Source organism: Spermophilus citellus (assembly GCF_964194105.1).
Source record: "Spermophilus citellus genome assembly, chromosome: 4".
Classification (NCBI taxonomy): Eukaryota; Metazoa; Chordata; class Mammalia; order Rodentia; family Sciuridae; genus Spermophilus; species Spermophilus citellus.
In genome coordinates this window covers 189,270,468-189,288,790 of record NC_138185.1, presented here as the reverse complement: position 1 = coordinate 189,288,790, position 18,323 = coordinate 189,270,468, and the positions used below count along the sequence as shown (strand labels likewise).

Genomic DNA, 18,323 nt, shown 5'->3' with positions numbered 1-18,323 from the left:
ATGAAATCATATCATAATATGAATATCAAAGGCAATGTGACTTTTTTAATGCTTTCTTTTTATATTTAATTCAACCTTGAGTTATACCACTGGTATTACTAAATTATGAATAGCACTTAAATAAAGATTACACAGTGAGTATTTTTATTTTACATCCCCATCTGGTGCTTAATGTCACTTCAGCTGTTCAATTTTTTAATGTTTCTCTACACAAGTAGCCAATAATTTCACAAATCAGTATAAAATGTTAGGTAGATTTTTAATCTCATTTTCTAAATGGAAAAGCAGTGCCATGTTTTTTCAGTCATTTTTTAATTCATCAGAATGTGATGAATATCAATTAAGATTGATGCTTTTGTAAAATATTTATCAATAATAGAAAATCCTGCTAATCTCAATCATCAACCAAACTTCTAAACAAAATTAATTGCATGACAGAGAATCTACTACAAATGAATAACTTTTTATTTTCAATTTCACTGAAACACATTAATGTTTCTAAATATACTACAGCTTTAGTATATGGCATTAAATTCATACATTAACTCATTCTCTCTCTCTCTCTCTCTCTCTCTCTCTCTCTCTCTCTCTCTCTCTCTTTATCTATCTCTCTCATTCCCCGCCCCCTCTCTCTCACACACACACACACACACACACACACACACGAAAAAATAAAAATACACTTATTTTAGTCAAATTTAAAATGTATCTTTTCATGTGCCAAGAAAGGTAGAAAATCCTATGTATTCAAAGAACCCAAGAAGCAAGGAAACGTTTATTGGGTACATGATCTTAAAATGCTATGAATCCAAAGCAAACTAGTTATAGAAACCATTCAAATTAGTAAATGTACACGCACAGAGTACAACAGTGTATGTAAACATGAACAAATCAAATACAGATTTCTTCAGAAAACCTTCTTGCATACAACAAAATATTCTTCACTGACATCTGCCCTTCACTAAGTACACCATTTTTTTTTACCTTCCACATTGAGCACATTAATTGCTTAATTATACATAACTCATGTTTCTGTATTGCCAGTTGCCTCACCTTTATATATGTATTTTCCCTTCCAAATAAATTATTCTTGATTCTACTTGTATTTCCTAAACATAAAGGCAAACTCTTCAATCTAATACGCAATTCTGCTTTCAGACAACTGGGGCAATCCTCCAGAGTACAAGTATCATCATGCACATTTACACAGATACATATATTTTAATTGCAGTACCACTCAGTCATTTGATACACTAAAAGATGTATTTTTAAAATAATTCTTGCTAATAAATCCTTCCAAGATGCATATTTTTCAAGGGGGATTATTTTCTTTTTCATCCATGTAATACATTGTCTCTTGTCAGTTCAAATATCTGTAGGGCTTCTCCACTATCCTTCACCCCAACACATGGCAATATTCACATTTATACAAGAAATACCAAACTACTTCTGGAATCCTAAATTTATGAGAATGTTTTTCAGATCTCCATGTCACTATATTTTCTGTCTCTGTGCTTCAAATTGCCTTCTCCCCTTGTCCACCAAGCAAATTAAAATTCAACCTTCAAAACCCTAACAGCTCCTCTTTGAAGTCTTCTTTGAAGTGTAACTTCTCCTTCTAAGACCTTACCACTGATAGAAGTAATTTCAACTTCTAAATATAATTCTCTCATTACATAGTTATCAAACTTTATTATAATTAGTCATTCATTTTTTTCTGTGTTCCACTGGTTGATAGTAAGATCTTCTGGTCATTCTGTACTTAATCCTAAGGTTAAAGAGCACACAAATGTCCATCAAACTTTTAAAATCTGGGCATGGTGTTTAGGAGAGAAGGATAGGAGAAGTAATCAGGTAAAGAAATACTTTGATATAGCTATTTTAATCTACTATATTAAAAATAAAGTTTTCATAAATGTATAAAACTGTGGGAGTCTAAACATGAGGCATATTAAATATTAGGTGTTTCATTGGATTACTCTGGCAGAAATCAGACAATGTATTAATACAAGAAAAGCACTAATATATCATCTCTCACCTTAAATTTTAAATGTTTACAAACTATTAAAAGACTATGACATTGGGCTGGGGATGTGGCTCAAGCAGTAGCATGCTCTCCAGTCATGCTGATCCTCAGCACCACATAAAGATGTTGTGTCCACCGAAAACTAAAAAATAAATATTAAAAAAATTCTCTCTCTCTCTCTCTAAAAAAAAAGACTATGACATATCATAAACTTAAAATAAACTAATTTATACTAACATTTTAATATTTCAATAAGTCAAATTCTAATCTAAGCAAGTAAGTTCTACTCTAATATGGGATGGTATTTTTTTTCTGGTTGATGCAAAAATTAATTTGTACAGCTTCTAAAATTGACAACGTAATTTCCTCCCACAAAGTTACATGTCAATTTCCCCACTATAGGTGAGGAAGAACATACTGAATCACAAAAAAAAATTTAATAATAATGCTTTTAATAATGTCACTTTAATTTAGTGGTTAATAAAGTTTGATTTTCAAGGTATCTCAAGAAAATCAGTAGTGATATCTGTTCCTTACTACACAAGTGACAATGTGTCAATATTTTAAACTATGATGTGATACAGCTGTAAAATCTTGCAATAAAGTTACTTTTAAAGACTTTATCAATAACTGAGTTTTGATTAAGTTCATGTTGCTTAAGAAGAGTATCTTAAACATGGTTTTCATTTTAGAGGTGTCTTTTGAGTACTACTCATTATACTGGCTTTCAGTTTTCTTCACTTGGGAAAACGTGCTAATTTTAAAGCAAAATTACTTGATCATAACTCCACTCTTCTTCCTTAAAATCTGGTTAATCCCTGTCTTACCAGTCTAATGTATTTATTGTTTATTTGAACCTCTGAACTCACTGTTTCACCCATCAAAAAATATACACATATCATTGAACTAAACTAGAAATAAAATTAAAAACTAAAGAATTGCTTTCTACATACACTATATTGATATTATACAATCACTTCACATAAAAAAAACCTCAAAAGCATTCACTCACTGATACAGTCATCTAAATTTCCAGAGCCACCTATAACTAAAACACTAGTCTGTACTACGTAAATATAGCAGCAGGCAAGGAATGATGACAATAACTCCCTATACCAATAGACCTCAATCCAATTAATCAACTGATGTGAACAAAGTCTCATCACTAAAGAAAAATTATTTTAATTTAAAGCTGTAGGAAAGAAAAGTCTTCCAAATAACACTAAGTATTTTTATAATGATGTTTTTAAAGTAGTTCTAAAGCCTACTTTAAAACAATATCAGAATTCTAATTAACTGAGAAGTGGACCAATTTAATAAGATGAACAAAAGAGAAAACAGAATGGCTTTTAAATTACTAATTATTATATAATATAATCATATTTTTACTTCTGTTGCCTAAAAATTTGTTGTATCCTCTTTTATTATAGTATTTTGTCCTTTATAAACCAACTCTTATGAATACCTAGCCAAATATGCAACACATAGGGAAATTTTTATTAAAGTAATAAAAACAAAAAATACATATATTCTTGAAATAATCCTTGAAAGAAAAATTTGACTTAGAAAATCTACACTTATTTTTTTAGCTACAGAAATCAAATCACCCCAAAACATCTCCATGTTCAATCAGAATAATCATAAGTAAATAGAAAATGACCAGGCCATACATTCCAAGCAATATAATCAATTATATCCTTCTTATTTTCTTTGTTTTCTTTCTTTGTTTTAATATGTAGAAAAAAACAAAAGTACTCTATCTTTGGTCCTTCGTAATAATAATTTTAAATTACTACTAGGATTTCAGCTTGGTCTAAAAACAAGGATGCATTCATTTTAATATTGGTGAAGGAAAGGGAGAGAAGAACAACAAACTTATTTCCTCAGAATCATATATAAAAAGGAGGTGGGGGAAGAGTAGAGCAAAAAGAGAATGAAGTTCCAACTACAATTGTACCTCCAATTCAGAAAACACTTAGAAGTTACAGGATAATTATTGATCATAGAAAAGCCTTGCATAAATCACTTAAACTCCTGTTGTCTTGGTTTTCTCAACTGTTTAATAAAGGTTCTAAGGAGACCATATCTACATAGTTCCACAATTCTATCAAAACCCCAGATCCATTAAACATAAATCTTCTTAGTAATTCCTTGGTGTTGTCATTTTCTACAAAGATGCCATCTAATATAAAAAATTAAAGACAAAAACACAACTTCTCAGAATAGAGGTGGCCTATATTTCTTTAATGAAGATGCTCTGTAATGATCCTAACAATGACCAAATAGCTGCATATACCTGGGCTTATGTGAAGCAAGTGATAAATACACAGAACATTTAACAAGAAAAAAGCTTCCAGACAAACTTCACACTAAGCAATAAAACCTTTTTCTTTTAAGTATTTTCATGAATTTGTAAAGATACATAAAGTAGTTGCATAAAAAATAAAAACAAGAGTCATATAATTTTAGACTTAAGTATGTGAATGAGCTCTCCAAGAGCTCATTTCCTTCCACTAACTAATCCCTTAAATAATAAGTATTTCAAGAATGAAAATGATCAAAATTTTAAAACTACAGTTCTGCTAAAATATTTAACTACACAAAATAAGTTGAAAACAAAAACACGTATTCTACTCATTCCTATTCGTTATTGAAATAAGTGTACCATCCCTTCTTTTCCATCCTTCCCCCCAAATTACTGAATCTAAAAATAGTGATTCCCAGTCTAACCCTGGAGCAAAAAAATTAATAACAATTTAAATGAAGAGACAATCTTAAAATCACAATGATTTCTGAAAACTAAATGAAGTGGAATTGGCATTTATTACATTCTAGAAGAATGCAGGACTTGAGATCACAGTTGCTGAACTCATTCTGTGAAAATTCGTCCTGTGAATAGAATTATGGGATCTCCAATGTACACTCTCAAAAATATTTAAAATGGAAAGAAAAGTTGTTGCTCAAAACTTCAAAAAGTATGCTTAGTTTCATAAAGAAAATAAAAATATTACTTTATAAAATTTTTAAATTACTGAGTTCAGAATAAAATTCATTGAAAATGACCAGTACACTGAACATCAGTAAAATTTAACACAAATCTAAGAATAAAAACAACATTAATTTTAAGTACATATTAAATAAAATTAATTTAAAAGTGGATTTTTTCTCTTTTTTTCCTCCCACCAAATAACCTTACCTGAATCATTTTGCTGTTAAAAATCCTCAAGATAATGATTTCATATTTCATCTGGTCCTGTCAACAATGCTATGACAGGCCCTACAGGAAGCAGCAAAAGATCAATGATAGAGTGAAGACTATCTTTTTTCATGATCAAGATTTCTCATGGAAAAGGATATCCATATAGTGGTGTGAAAATGGTTTGAAACTTCACAAACATTAAAAAGAGAGTTTATCAACATGCATGACATTCTTTATTTAACTTTGTAGTCTTAAAATGTTTATTCTTTTCCCATGTCAACTTTTAAAACCATACTGAAATTCATATGTGAAATTTCAAGGTATTACTTTCATATTAAGAATTGACAAGAAAACAACACTTTATGATGTCAAAAAGTGAAAAATTTCTTCACTAAAAAATGAAATAATACATGTTCAAAATTGTGAAAATGATTCTCTTGACCTGTCCAAAAGATTATTTTAATCTTATTTGTATTAATCACTATAAATACCAATGAAGTACAAACTACTGCTATTCAAATTAAAACAGGTATTATTTTCTTATAAGCCAGCATCTTCAGAATCAAATTGTTATTATCAACACAGGTAAAAATTACTTCAGGAAAAATATATAGGTTACAAAAAAATTAGAAAAAAAAAACTATGCAGGCTCCAAAATTTGATTACTTTTGTGTATCTGAAAAGGAATACTCAATAGATATCAAAAAATACAAACTAGTAAAGCTAACAAAAGGTCAAAACAATAAACTGCTTCATAGAGACTCCAAATGTTTTTGCCTTCTAAATGATTTTAAAATAGTACAGTACCTTGCCAGATTTAATTTTGAGATTTTTAAATTAGGAATTGTTTTCCATTCAAGGGCCAGTTAATAAACAGGACTATGATGAGACATCTATATTTATTGGGGATACTATCAGAACATACAAAAAACTTCTACAGGTATCATGATTGCATACTTTAAGTAAATGTTTCAAACAGATTAAAGAATTAAAAAACAACAGGAATAAATGACAGACTAATTTTCTGGGAGTTTTTATTTGACTCTTTTATTTACTTGCATTAAAATTTGGTAAATAACAACCTCAGAAGCATTCTTAATTAAATTCAAACATCTTAAAAATTTCTTCAACATGCTATACCTGCCTTGTTTATTGGAACATTTCAGAACACTCTAAAGTTTACTTGCCAAAGCCCCCAAAATTCCAAAAAGATATCAATTAATTTTATATGGGTTATATTGCCTATAAAAATAAATAAGGAAATGTTAACATAAGATAATAACTTTTAAAATAACTACAAATTATTTTCACTGATTTCTACTCATTTATGTTTTAAAAGTGTATTTGAAGAATAGGAAAATTTAAATGTTTTTCACTTATAATTATTGTTCTTTTGCTTGTATTTCTAATGCTCCCATCTTTTTCTTATGTACATTCTATCATGGAAAATCATTTTAGTTGCAAATATTCCCATATTAAAAATTGGAGAAAGCTAATGCTGTATCTTTAAAGAATAAGATACAGAAAAAGGAAACTTAACCAACCCAAGCATCAGAGTATTGAAAAGTATTACTTCACTTCTTGCATGTTGAGTTTTATACCATGACACTTCAGTCTCTGAGGGTCAGGTTAATTAAGCTCCATAGCAGCTGCAGTGCAATGTGAGACACACACTGCTGCAGTTCCCACCAGTCCATTCCAATTACCTGTAGTATTCCAGCACTGGACAAGTGACAACCAACCTCTTCTCTCTAGTCACTTGCTCCCACAGGTCTACAGATAAATGTTAGAACAAACTAACCTCTTTTTGGAAAAGACTGCAAAGCTGAATGCACCTGCTACAGGCTGCAATGATGAGTCCCAGAGAGATGTTTGTCAGTCAGATCTCTGCAGATGTTGTTTAACTTTATGCTAGAGCAGTATCCAAAGATGGAAATGAGATGGCAATCAAGCACAAATCTCCCACCACCCGTCCCCCCAGTTTTATTTTAAAAAGCTGTGCTTGCTCATAAGAGTTGTACTTTAAAACAGCTCTAGTAAATTGGAAACAATTAAAACTAAACTCTGTGATTTAAAAAAATGTTTATTAGGTGCCAAATTTTAGTTAACAGGTGGCATAAAATGTTTTCAATAAATATAATTTGTCTCATTAAATAAAACTTTATTAAAAATTAATAATCTTAGGCTAGAGTAAAACAAAATAAAACAACCATAAAATATACACGTGTTTTGATTAATTGTTTTTTGGTCAAGTTCCTAGTGATACCACATACTATTACCATTTCTAAGACATAGATCGTTTGTCCTCTTGGTGTAGTATCTTCAAAATGTAAATGGTGAACTATTTCAACAACTCTGCTCACAATTCCTAAAATCCTCTGGGGCAATATTTGCAAGTCAATGTTGTTGCATTACTTCCTTACAATGTCACAAATTTTAAATGGGTTATTTTTCCGAAACCCAGGATTTGAATAGCAAATTTCTAAGTGCCATTGTGCTATATATTTCATGAAAACATCAACACTATCGATTAATTATCTTCAATAACTTGCTAAATCAATGACATAAGATATAATGTCAGAATGAAATAAATAAGAATTGAATAAAATGAATAGTTAAGATTTTTATGCTAATTCGTCTTTCTAAAAATCATATGCATTTTGCATTCATGAGATAAATATAAAAATTACATCCTTCAGAAACTGCAATGTGAATAGATTGTGCTATGCCAGTAATGCTTCTATATATGTTAAGAAACCTTACTGTATAAAATATAGAGTATTAGAAATTAATTAAAAATTAAAATACAACAAAATTTCAAGTGATACTAATACCTTAGGTAAAAGATTATGTTTCTCCTTCAACTAAGGATGTAGGCAAAATGTAAAGTAACATGTAAGAACAGACACTATGTCAAATAAAAACATTACAACTTTAAGATTTAAGAAAAAACACTTTTTGACAGCAAATCTGATCATACTAGAATCAAAGGTATAGTTCAGGATAATGATAATTATCCTATTAAATCCCACACAACAAGGCTAAAAATAAAAATATTTAATTTTCTCTACTTATTACAATTTGATTTAAGTATTAAATTTGTCTTAAAATATGTACCAATAAAAGTTTAACATGATCTGCATCTAAGAAAAAAGAAAAAAGTATGGACTCCAACTTTTAGAAGCTGTAAGCAAAGTATTAAAATTGTATTACCAATATTATAATACTTTTCCTTCAACAATGTAAACAAAAGTGATAAGTTTTCATTTTATGCTCTCTGATTTTCAGGAAATAAGCATTTTTTATGAAATGTCAATCCTAAAGGTTAAATTGACCGCTGAATTTCCTCCATGTCAAAATAAAAATAGTGTGGGCCATTTCCTTAACTGAAAGAAAATTTCCCTTACATTCTGCTTTTTCATAATTTTAAAAAATGTAATAGATAAATGATTTATGATTTTAAAAACTGGGGGGAGCACCACCCAAATTGGACTTGGGTGATAAAGTGATAAAACCAAGATAAAATGAATCTGGGAGTAACAATTTCAAATTTTAACCTAAGACTATAAAAGGAAACAAGTTATGTTAAATATAATCCAGTTTTATGAATACAAATGTGAAAAAAGTCTTAAATACATACAGATTCTACTATTATAGTGAAGGATTCTTGTTTGATACGATGAATATCTCCAATGTCTTCTTACAGAACAAAAAATAGGTACACTATGACATTTTAATTTCTAAGGCAGACATAAAAATGTTTATTTTATACATCCTTTATTATTCCCAACTAATAACATATTCATTAAGTTTTTCCGATTACCTACTTGACCATCCATTAAATAATTTTTACAAATAAAATCTATTTATTAATGAAAACTAAATACATGTTTGACGCCAAGCAAAAGAATAAAGAGAAAAAAACCATCGCCATTCTGAAAATGCATACAGTAATATATTCCCCAAATTGAGAAAGCTGCTTTTTACTACAAAGCAACTTTATATAACATGTTATGAATGAATATACAAATAAATCAAGTTAAGTTTCTCCAATCAAGTAAGAAAAAGAAGATACATTTCTAAACTACCAGTACTAAATTGGTATTCTGTAAGATTAGATTTTTAAAAATAGATAAATGAATTACACAGCACAGCAAAAAGCAAAATAAATCTACTTGCAGATCATTTTTTTTCTGTGTATAGTAACTGAAAAATGCACTTTATGAATCTTCATCATACAAGTTTCTCAATTACTTTTATTTAATGTGTGACACACTGAAGCATACAATACACTATACACCTGTACAAATTCTAAAATCATATCAAGTAATGGACAAAATGTTTCCTTCATTTCAACCAAACTTTAAAAAATATGACTCAAAAACACAGGGTTGCTTTCAAGATTTTAAAGACATAGCCTAAAAGGGTTAAAGAAAGAAAAAAAGGAAAACAAATCTGAGGTTATATTGGCTACAATTTTTAAACTATACCTATCATTTGAATTAAAATTTATTAAATATCCCCAAAGTGTTATTGTATTCTGTGTTATACATCCTGGAGAAAGTTTTCAAAACCACATTAGTATTTTAACTAACACAATTATGTTTGGTTTCAAAATTTAGGTACTTTGAGCAAAACCATTAAATTATACAATTTAAATATGCTTTTTCCCAAAAATACTATGTTACCAAAGGAGAAACAGTAAAGTATTTCACAAAATAAACATCAGCATATTCATTCTAATAGAATGAGTCATAAATATATATATGTATATACACACACATACACATACACATCTGAAAGTCACAAAAATGGAATTCCAAATTTTTGCATAATCCTACAGGAAATTCCATATATCTGGGTTATAATAATCATAGCTTTATAATTTAGCTTATCTGAGATGTGCAAAGTAAGAATACCATATGTATATCTGAGTAACACAAGTTGAAAGAAGCTCAGATGCTATTATATTGCAGAATACTAAGACCTTAGATAATTGCACAGGCTGTGGTCAAGTGTGAACAGAAATAATATTAAAATCAAAGTCTATCTGAAGAAGAAAGATATATCTATCCAAACAGGTAATAAACTGAAATCATTTTAATATTACATCCTCGGAATTCTTAAAGCTTCTTATAAACTAAAGACTTTATTTTATTCTTGAAATTGATTCCATAGGGTGTGATCGGTTTCCACCTGTTACAAGCAAAAAATAAGCCTTCTTTTATCTGACATTTCAACTCTCATTTGATCAGGTTACGTCACTACACTCACAAAATTTTATTCATCGAATTCCAGATTTCCATTTTGTTTTCCAAGGGACATTCTCTTGCTTTACAAAAATAACATGCCTCAGAACTATAAATAAAATAAGCAATTTCTATGTAATAAGAAAAAAATGCAAAACTAAGTGGACTAAAAACAAAAGATCTAATTCTCATTGCACCCTTTCCAACCCACTGAAAATAAACTATATTCAAATGAAAGGCATTTAATTTACTATTTGGAATATCTTTGATAAACACTAATTTTCTGTAACATCTCTGCACATCTGATACCACCTCATGTATAATGCAAAAAAGCTTTTTCATTTTCATCTATTGACAGTGAATTTAATTTACCATTGCAGCTCTTTTCCTAGAACTATCACGTTATTAATTCTGCAATCAAGCTCTTTTGAGTGATTTTATTTGTAGTAAGGGTTTTCACAATTCCACATTGATTTTTTTCTACCATAATATACCTTTTAAACATATGAGTGTGAATATGTTAGCAAACTTTCCTAATGCATAAGGAAAGTTTCAGAGACATGGAAAGCCAACTGCAAAACTATACTCATAGGAAACAAACTTTAGAGAGACCGCATATTTAACAGATTACTCTTTAGCTTAATGAATTTAATGTTTACCAAAAATACCACACTTAATTTATATAAGTAAATGAAAGTTTCAACCATTGAATAATCTTCTTCTCCGGTATAATGGTCCATTTCTACCACCAAACGATTGGCTATGAAAAAGAAGTCCTCCAAATGTTCTGCTTATATTCATGCCAGATGTCTTTGCTGTATTAAAGAACTCTTACGGAATTAGATCACTAAAAGCAAATCAGCTTTTCTTTTCCAACAGGAAAAAAAATAAGCGGCATCATTCCCCTCAGCATTGACTTAATATTTTTATAACCCTAAAGTAAAATAAATTCCCAAAAGGTAGAAAGCTAGATCTAAGTAAAAGCAAATCAGCTAGTAATGTTTTATCTAGTGTATCTATTGTACTATGGAGATTTCTCCATCAAACTTAAAAAAACATATATTGAGTAATAAAATTGTTTAAAGCAATAGAAGAGAAAAAGATGTATATATAGAACTGCATAACACTTAGAAGAAAAAAAAAACCCAAAAGTAAAAGGCAAACACAAAATTACCACCTAAGAAACTTGCCATACTCTAGTAGGTTAGTGTATCACGCTATTAACATATTTTAATCAAATGTCTTTTAAGAAACACAAATTTTAAAGCATTATTTTACTTCTTGCATAATAATATAGTAAATTTCCTTATACCATTTACATCAAACCCAAATATTTTAAAAATCTGAAGAGGCAGCACTTGTCCTCTTTACTTCATCCAAGGCCAACAAACAAAGCAATGAAGCAGAAAGAGGTACATAATGGATTCAGAAGTAAATGGTCCATTCTTTAAGAAGCCTCCCCACCCCCTCTCTTCTGAATTTGCTCTAGACTAATTGTCATTACAATGATGTCTGAAACTTCAGAAGAACCCTATTTCCTGATGCCAGCTGTCCAGGTTTCTATCTTTCCATTTTTGAGGATTTTTTTTTTCCCTAATAAGAAGCATTGAGAAATATCCAAAAGAATAATCTTGTAATTAGTCTAAATCACATAAACAGTATATCAACTATAGAAAAAGACATAATCAACAATGTAAATATGCTGAAAAATCTTCCACAATATACAACAATATGTCTTTACTATTGTTTAAAAAACTCTTTCAAGACAACACAACACATGTAGATCTTCTATTTCTTTCCTTGGAGATTGATCAAACAATCTCTTCACCAGTGCACCTACCTGGGTAAAAATCTTTGGACTTAGACAGCTTGATGGTGGCTCCAGTTTCTTTTTGCAACTGAACAATTGTCTGTCCTCCCTTCCCAATTATAGATCCAGCAGCATAACTAGGTATGAGAACCTTTAGAAAATACTGGCCGTCTTCTGAAAAATGCAAAGAAATATACTCGGTTAACATGATATTTAAAAACTTTGTACCCCCACTCCACCCTCAGGAGAGAAAAACAACAACTAAAATATTTGGCATAAAGCTGTAGGAAAAGGGTATTAAAATTTTTTAAAGAATAAAAATGAACCAATTACACTAAAAAATATGTACAAAATGTTTCCCATTTTGTAGGATTTATACTTTCAAACTTGGAATTAAAATCTAAACATGTTCTAATATTTTGCAGCACTGTAGGAACTGATGACTAAATTCCAGTTGTTATTCCAAACATGGAAGTCTTCCAATTCTATCTGTGGTTACTATAGCAAAATGAAAGGGACTGACCCTTTAACAAAACTTCAAAGATTCATAAGATGACAAACCTTCACTTAACATATTGAAGAAGAAGAAAAAAACAGAATTGTAAACATCGATGAGCTAAATTTGTTTGTCATTAGCAAACACATAAGAACTACAATTAGCCATTGCCTATATCCAACTTAAAGTACGGAAAACAACCATTCCCCTTCCAAATAATCTACCCAAACTGTAGGATATATTCCAAGCCTTCAGTAAGTGCCAGGAAACAACTGGATGTGGTGGACTGACAAATCTAACTAATCCTGATGTATTTCTTTAGCACTTCTTAGTCTACTATGATCTCCTAAGCTCATTAATTAAAGGACCTTAAGAAGAATTTTGCCAATACTAAAAAGCTTAGGAGTCATTTATATGAAATACATTTGAAAGTGACCAAAGAGATACTGTTCCTTCTCCAAAAATCATAAAACGGAGAGGGGATCGATGAACGGAGAAAAAGAAAAATGCAATGTTTTAGAAAATAAAACTAACTCCATAAACTTTAATTTCCGCCAACCTGAGCATATCTTAAATACAAAATATCCCTATAAATCCAGCTTTTTAATGTGAATGAATATTCCAAATTTTGCGGTGTGCCACTCACAAGACCCCCATCCGTTTCTAATGTATATGCTGGAGATAAATTCACCTCTGCTTCGATGCATTGGGTGCATTGTTAAGATGACTCCAGTGCAAATGAAGAAGCGATACCGGTCCCGTTATAACTCATCTTCCAAGGAAGCGCAGGATGTTAACTAACAAGTCACCGTACCAGACACCCCCCTCGTATGCACACCCTTGAAGACAAATCAATGAGATATTTGTACCGACAATATAAGTGCGGTAAGGGCATGCACTCATCAAGATTTTGCATACTACTTGTAGCCCAAAGCAAGGGATGGACAGAGGAAAAACTCTCCGGTGCCCCAATCATTCGCAATCCGCTACCCAAGTGCCATTTATTTATTTATTTTATCAGACTGTTAAATGCAGCGCGCATCTTCCAGCGGCCATCACCTCACTCGGGGGTCATCCTCCTCCTCCTTAACGGACCCTCTTGCCCAGGTCTAGGATATTTAAATGGTCAGTTTCTAGACCGATTAAATGTAAAGATAGGTCTATTCCGAAAAACTGGTCGCCATTTTGATGAATGATAAACACAGAAATGGAAATGTGTCGGGGACGGCAAGGCTCGGGGCAGGTGCAGGGGAGGGGGCGCGGGAGCCGCCGGGCTCCGGCTGGAGGTGTCCGGGCCGCGGGAGGGAGGGCAGGCGGCGGGAGGGAGGGAAGCAGGGCGGGCGGCGGGGGATGGGGCCGGCGGGGAGGTGGAAGCGATACCCACCGCCCGTATTGGTCCTCTTGGTGCTGCCGGCTTCAGGGGGGGCTTCCAGCGGCCTTTTCCGGGAGTCCGGCGGGTCCAGGTCTATGGGAACCCCAGTGTGGGTCCCGTTCTGCTGGATGGGAGCTGCCGCCATCATGTTTGCAGTTCCTGCCGCTGCTACGGGAGAAGGTTCTCCCTTTTGTTTTGGCTTTTTCTTTTCTTTTTTGCGCTTGGGGTTTCTTAAGGTTTGGGTTTTTTTAATCGGATCAATAGAAATCTCTTTAGGAAAAAAAGCAATGTTGCTGGTTTGTTCTCACTGGGGAGGGGGCAGGGCTGAGGAGCAGCTGCAGTGCAGTGTCAGAAAGGAGACAGGGGAATGGAGGGGGTGTGAGACACGGAGGGTGAAAGAAGGAGAAGAAAGGAGAGAGGGGGAGAGAGTGGAGAAGGGAGAGGGGCGAGTGAATGAGCGGGAGGAGGGGAGCGGGGAGGACGGGCAGAGGGAGTGGGAGAGCGCGAGGGCTGGCGGGGCGCGGGGAGAAGCCGAGGAGGAGGGGAGAGTGAGGGAAAGAGTGAATGAGCAGGAGGAGGGGAAGGAGGTGGAAGAGGAGAGGAGCGAGCGGCGGAGAAGGGCAGGAGCCGGGAAGGAACGCGGCGGTCCCCGCGCCGCGCTAGCGCTGCGCTCGCTCCCGCTGCTGGTGCTGCCGCCGCCGCCGCTGCCGGAGCGGTTCTGCCGTTGCCTGGGCTGCTCGGCGCTGCTGCCGCTGCCGCCCGGTCTCGCTCATTATTTCTCCCGCTTGTGGGGCGGAGGGGGGGGAGCTGGCGGGAGGGAGGGGGCTGGCTGCGAGGGGAGGGTAGAGAGGGCTTGAGTTCGTAGACTCCCACACACTTCGCGCTTCGGTCCCTGCCTCTCAGCAGCGCCGCCGCCGCCGCCGCCGCCGCCGCCTCCCAGCGCCGGAGCTTCAGCCCGCGGGGCGGCGCAGGGTGGAGGGGGACGCCGCGGGGGGGGGGGGGAGTGTGTGCGCGTGCGTTTGCGCGCTCGGGGGCGCGCGGCGGGGGCGAGGACCCGGGCCGGGGCGCTCCGGTGGGAATCAAGAGGTGAAAGGTCGCCGGTCCCCGGCAACACGGCTCAGGCAAACATAAGCGGCTTGTCGCAGAAACCAAGGGGTCCACGAAACGCGCTAGGCTGGAAGGCGGGAAGGAGATGTTACTGACAGCCGCGCCAGCCAATAAAACGGAAATGTGGGAAAGGTTCTTCAGGCCCCTTCCCAATCAGGACACTTGGGTGGTGAGGGGAGCGAAGGCGTGGGATGGGACCTTGGTCCAGCTGGGACTGGAGTGGCGACAATTTTGGCTTGTCTGAGAAGGGCATTTGAGTGACCGTTTACAACCGGTGGGACAGCGTCCGGTCTGGGGTTAGAACCCGAACTGTATTCTTCCAGGACTTCTAGCTAGGTGTGTTAGTTTTTATTTTTAAGAGTTAGGTAAAAGACATTAGTTAACATCTGATAGGCGACTTTCAACCGGGAGATTTATCATAGAGGATTTCTTAAATCGCAGTATGTGACACCGTCAGGGGACTTATAGTGTCACTCGCCGCCTTAAATCCTTTTCGGTAACAAGCCAGGATATAAATAAATAAAGCTAGATGTGGGTCTCCACAAAGCTCTGGTAGGCAGGCTTAATACAGGCAACAGCTGAGTGTGCACACAAAACTAAACATTGAACGAAATATGAATGTAGGAATAAAATTCAAGACGATGTGCACAGTCTTGGATTTCACAGATCTTGGATCTATCACGAACCTGTACCTCAACCCTAAAACACCCGGGGAGGGGGAATCTAAAGTAGCTGGAATAAACTCTTAGAGGTCCTTGGAAATTATCTAAATCAAGTCCTTCATTTTACAGATGAGTAAACTGACTCCTGAAGTATTTTGTTCAAGGTCATTCATCAAGTTAGTAGTTTTAATTAACTCAGTGTGATAGGAAGCAGGGAAAAGCAGTGGGAAAACCTGGCCTTCAGAGGCTGAAATCGTGGTTTCAGGTCCTTGCAAACTATTCTCATACTGTATCTTGGGCAAATTCCTTATCGCGTTCCCATTTATTAAATTCTTACCATGTGGCAAGCAATCCACTTTACATACTCTATCCATTACAATACAGTATATCATTTATTATTAGTATCCCCATTTTATGAGGCAGTTTCGGCTTAAAGATATTAGTAATCTACTCAAAGGCACACAATTATAAACATCATCGTAATAATTCAAACTCAGCTCTTCCAAGATTCCATGTCCTGTCATCTTGAATACTGCAAGGCACTAGAGCTTCAGGTTCCTCCCCACATAAAGCAGGAACTCCAACTCCAACTCCAATCCCCATGATTTGTAGAAGTCAAAAGAGAAATATATATGTGGTGAAGTGATCTAAACTGTAAAAAGATAAACATACTAGATTTCTGGAATGAATATGCTTGCTACTCTAGTACTTCAACCTGAAAGATGACTGAACTAGCATAAGGAGGGACTTCATTAAAATTATATGGTAGGATATATGTATATATAGGAGATATATATATATATATATATATATATAATATATATATATATATATATCCTAACAAATATTACATGCATGTCTCGGGCAATAACCAAAGAGAATGGGGGGGGGGGGTAGCGGGGGGGGGGGATGTTAATTCCTGATAGATTGCAAAGGGAATGGGGAAAAAATACTAATCATACTCAGTATCCTTTAGTGGAAAAAACAGCTAGGAAATATTGGGATTCCTGGTGCCTTTTAAGTAATGAAAGAGAGCAATCTGCTGAATGAAGAACAGAATAACATTTAGTTTGGGAGGACAAGTTCACCTGGACTATGAGAAAAACATTTGCCTCAACTAAGAAGATCTGCTGCGAAGACCTGGGATAAAGGGAAAGCAGGTGAGTTAGTGCATAATTGTGCATATTCCAAAGCCAGGAATTTCAATCTGACATATAATGTTGTAAACCATGATATAGCCTTCATGACCAAAAGAAAGAGGATTTAATATTTATACACAAAATTGGGTAAAGAAGGGAGGTTGGATAAGAATAAAAACAGAGCTTGAAATATGTGGTAGTCAAGATAATAAAAGGCTAATGCCAAAAACGGTGCAATCAAAGTGTTCTATGTATTACAAAAATTCATAAAGACATTTTAAATGAAAAAAAAAAATAAGAAAGGGCTGGCATCTGGCCCTAGATTGTTTTGAAAGAATAACATACAAGGAACAAAGACAATTGAAAGACAAAGATAACTCAAAAATATATTGCATTAAAGCTCAGGCATAGTATTCAGTAGAGTTTAGTTCTGAATTGTGAAAAGACTGAGTTTGAAATTGTAAAATCACAAGTCACTGTATTTCTATGGTATTTATTTGACCCTATTTCTTTAATATTTAAACAGTACCTACCACTCCATGGAGCTCAGTAGCAGAGAACAGCATTTTTAATATGAATGGAACATTTAATAGTACCTAGCTATGATATGACAGGAATTAGACTCTCCCAAGACATAATCAGACATCTAAAGGAGTAGTCTATGAATCACTTTGGTCAATGAAAGTTGTCATAAACTACAAATTAGTTAACCTTATATTCCTTACTATGTTTTATTGTTTTCTTTAAAAATTATGATTCTATATTATTCTTAGTATCTGTATCTCTGCAATTCTAAGAAGATGTAAAATAGATATTTTACCTATTGTCTGTTTAGTCAGATAACAAATAAAAGAACAGCACTCACCAGTCTGTTAGTATTCATTGTGATGTACCTTTAATAAACTGAAGGCACTTTTCAAAAATATAATAGAAGAACTTAGCCTTTTAATTCTCCAAAACAAACTTTTATTTTTAATTAACTCAGCAATTGAAACCTGCTAATTTAGTATTTTCTAACACCATAAGACACTCTATAACTTGTGTGTCTTTCCTTGCTAATTAAGTTATAAACATAAGCAACTCTGGTAGAAAATATTATTGTAAAGAACAAAATCTCCATTCTTTATTGACTTCCATCGACGATCCTTTCCCTTTTTGTTTTTGGCTGACATAGGGACATAAAATAATCTATTTTCAGTAGCAATGATTAGCTTTCATGAGATATTCCTAAACCCATTTAGGGATAGGTATTTCTAAACCCAC

General features: G+C 34.1%; 1 protein-coding gene across 2 annotated transcripts in view; it reads right to left on the bottom strand.

Annotated features, from left to right (window-relative positions):
• NOVA1 (NOVA alternative splicing regulator 1) overlaps nt 1-15,079 on the bottom strand; it is a 145,522-nt gene extending 130,443 nt beyond the window's left edge. The window contains exons 1-2 of one of the 2 annotated variants that reach the window (XM_081292707.1): nt 14,165-15,079; nt 12,315-12,458 (exon numbers count right to left, since the gene is read on the bottom strand). In XM_081292707.1, the coding sequence (XP_081148833.1) occupies nt 12,315-12,458; nt 14,165-14,300 (280 nt within the window). In that variant the 5' untranslated portion in view covers nt 14,301-15,079. Of the gene's footprint in view, nt 1-12,314; nt 12,459-13,471; nt 13,611-14,164 lie in introns of those variants that run through there. The other variant, XM_081292708.1, reaches the window with a different exon arrangement.
• Nucleotides 15,080-18,323: the final 3,244 nt, after the last annotated feature.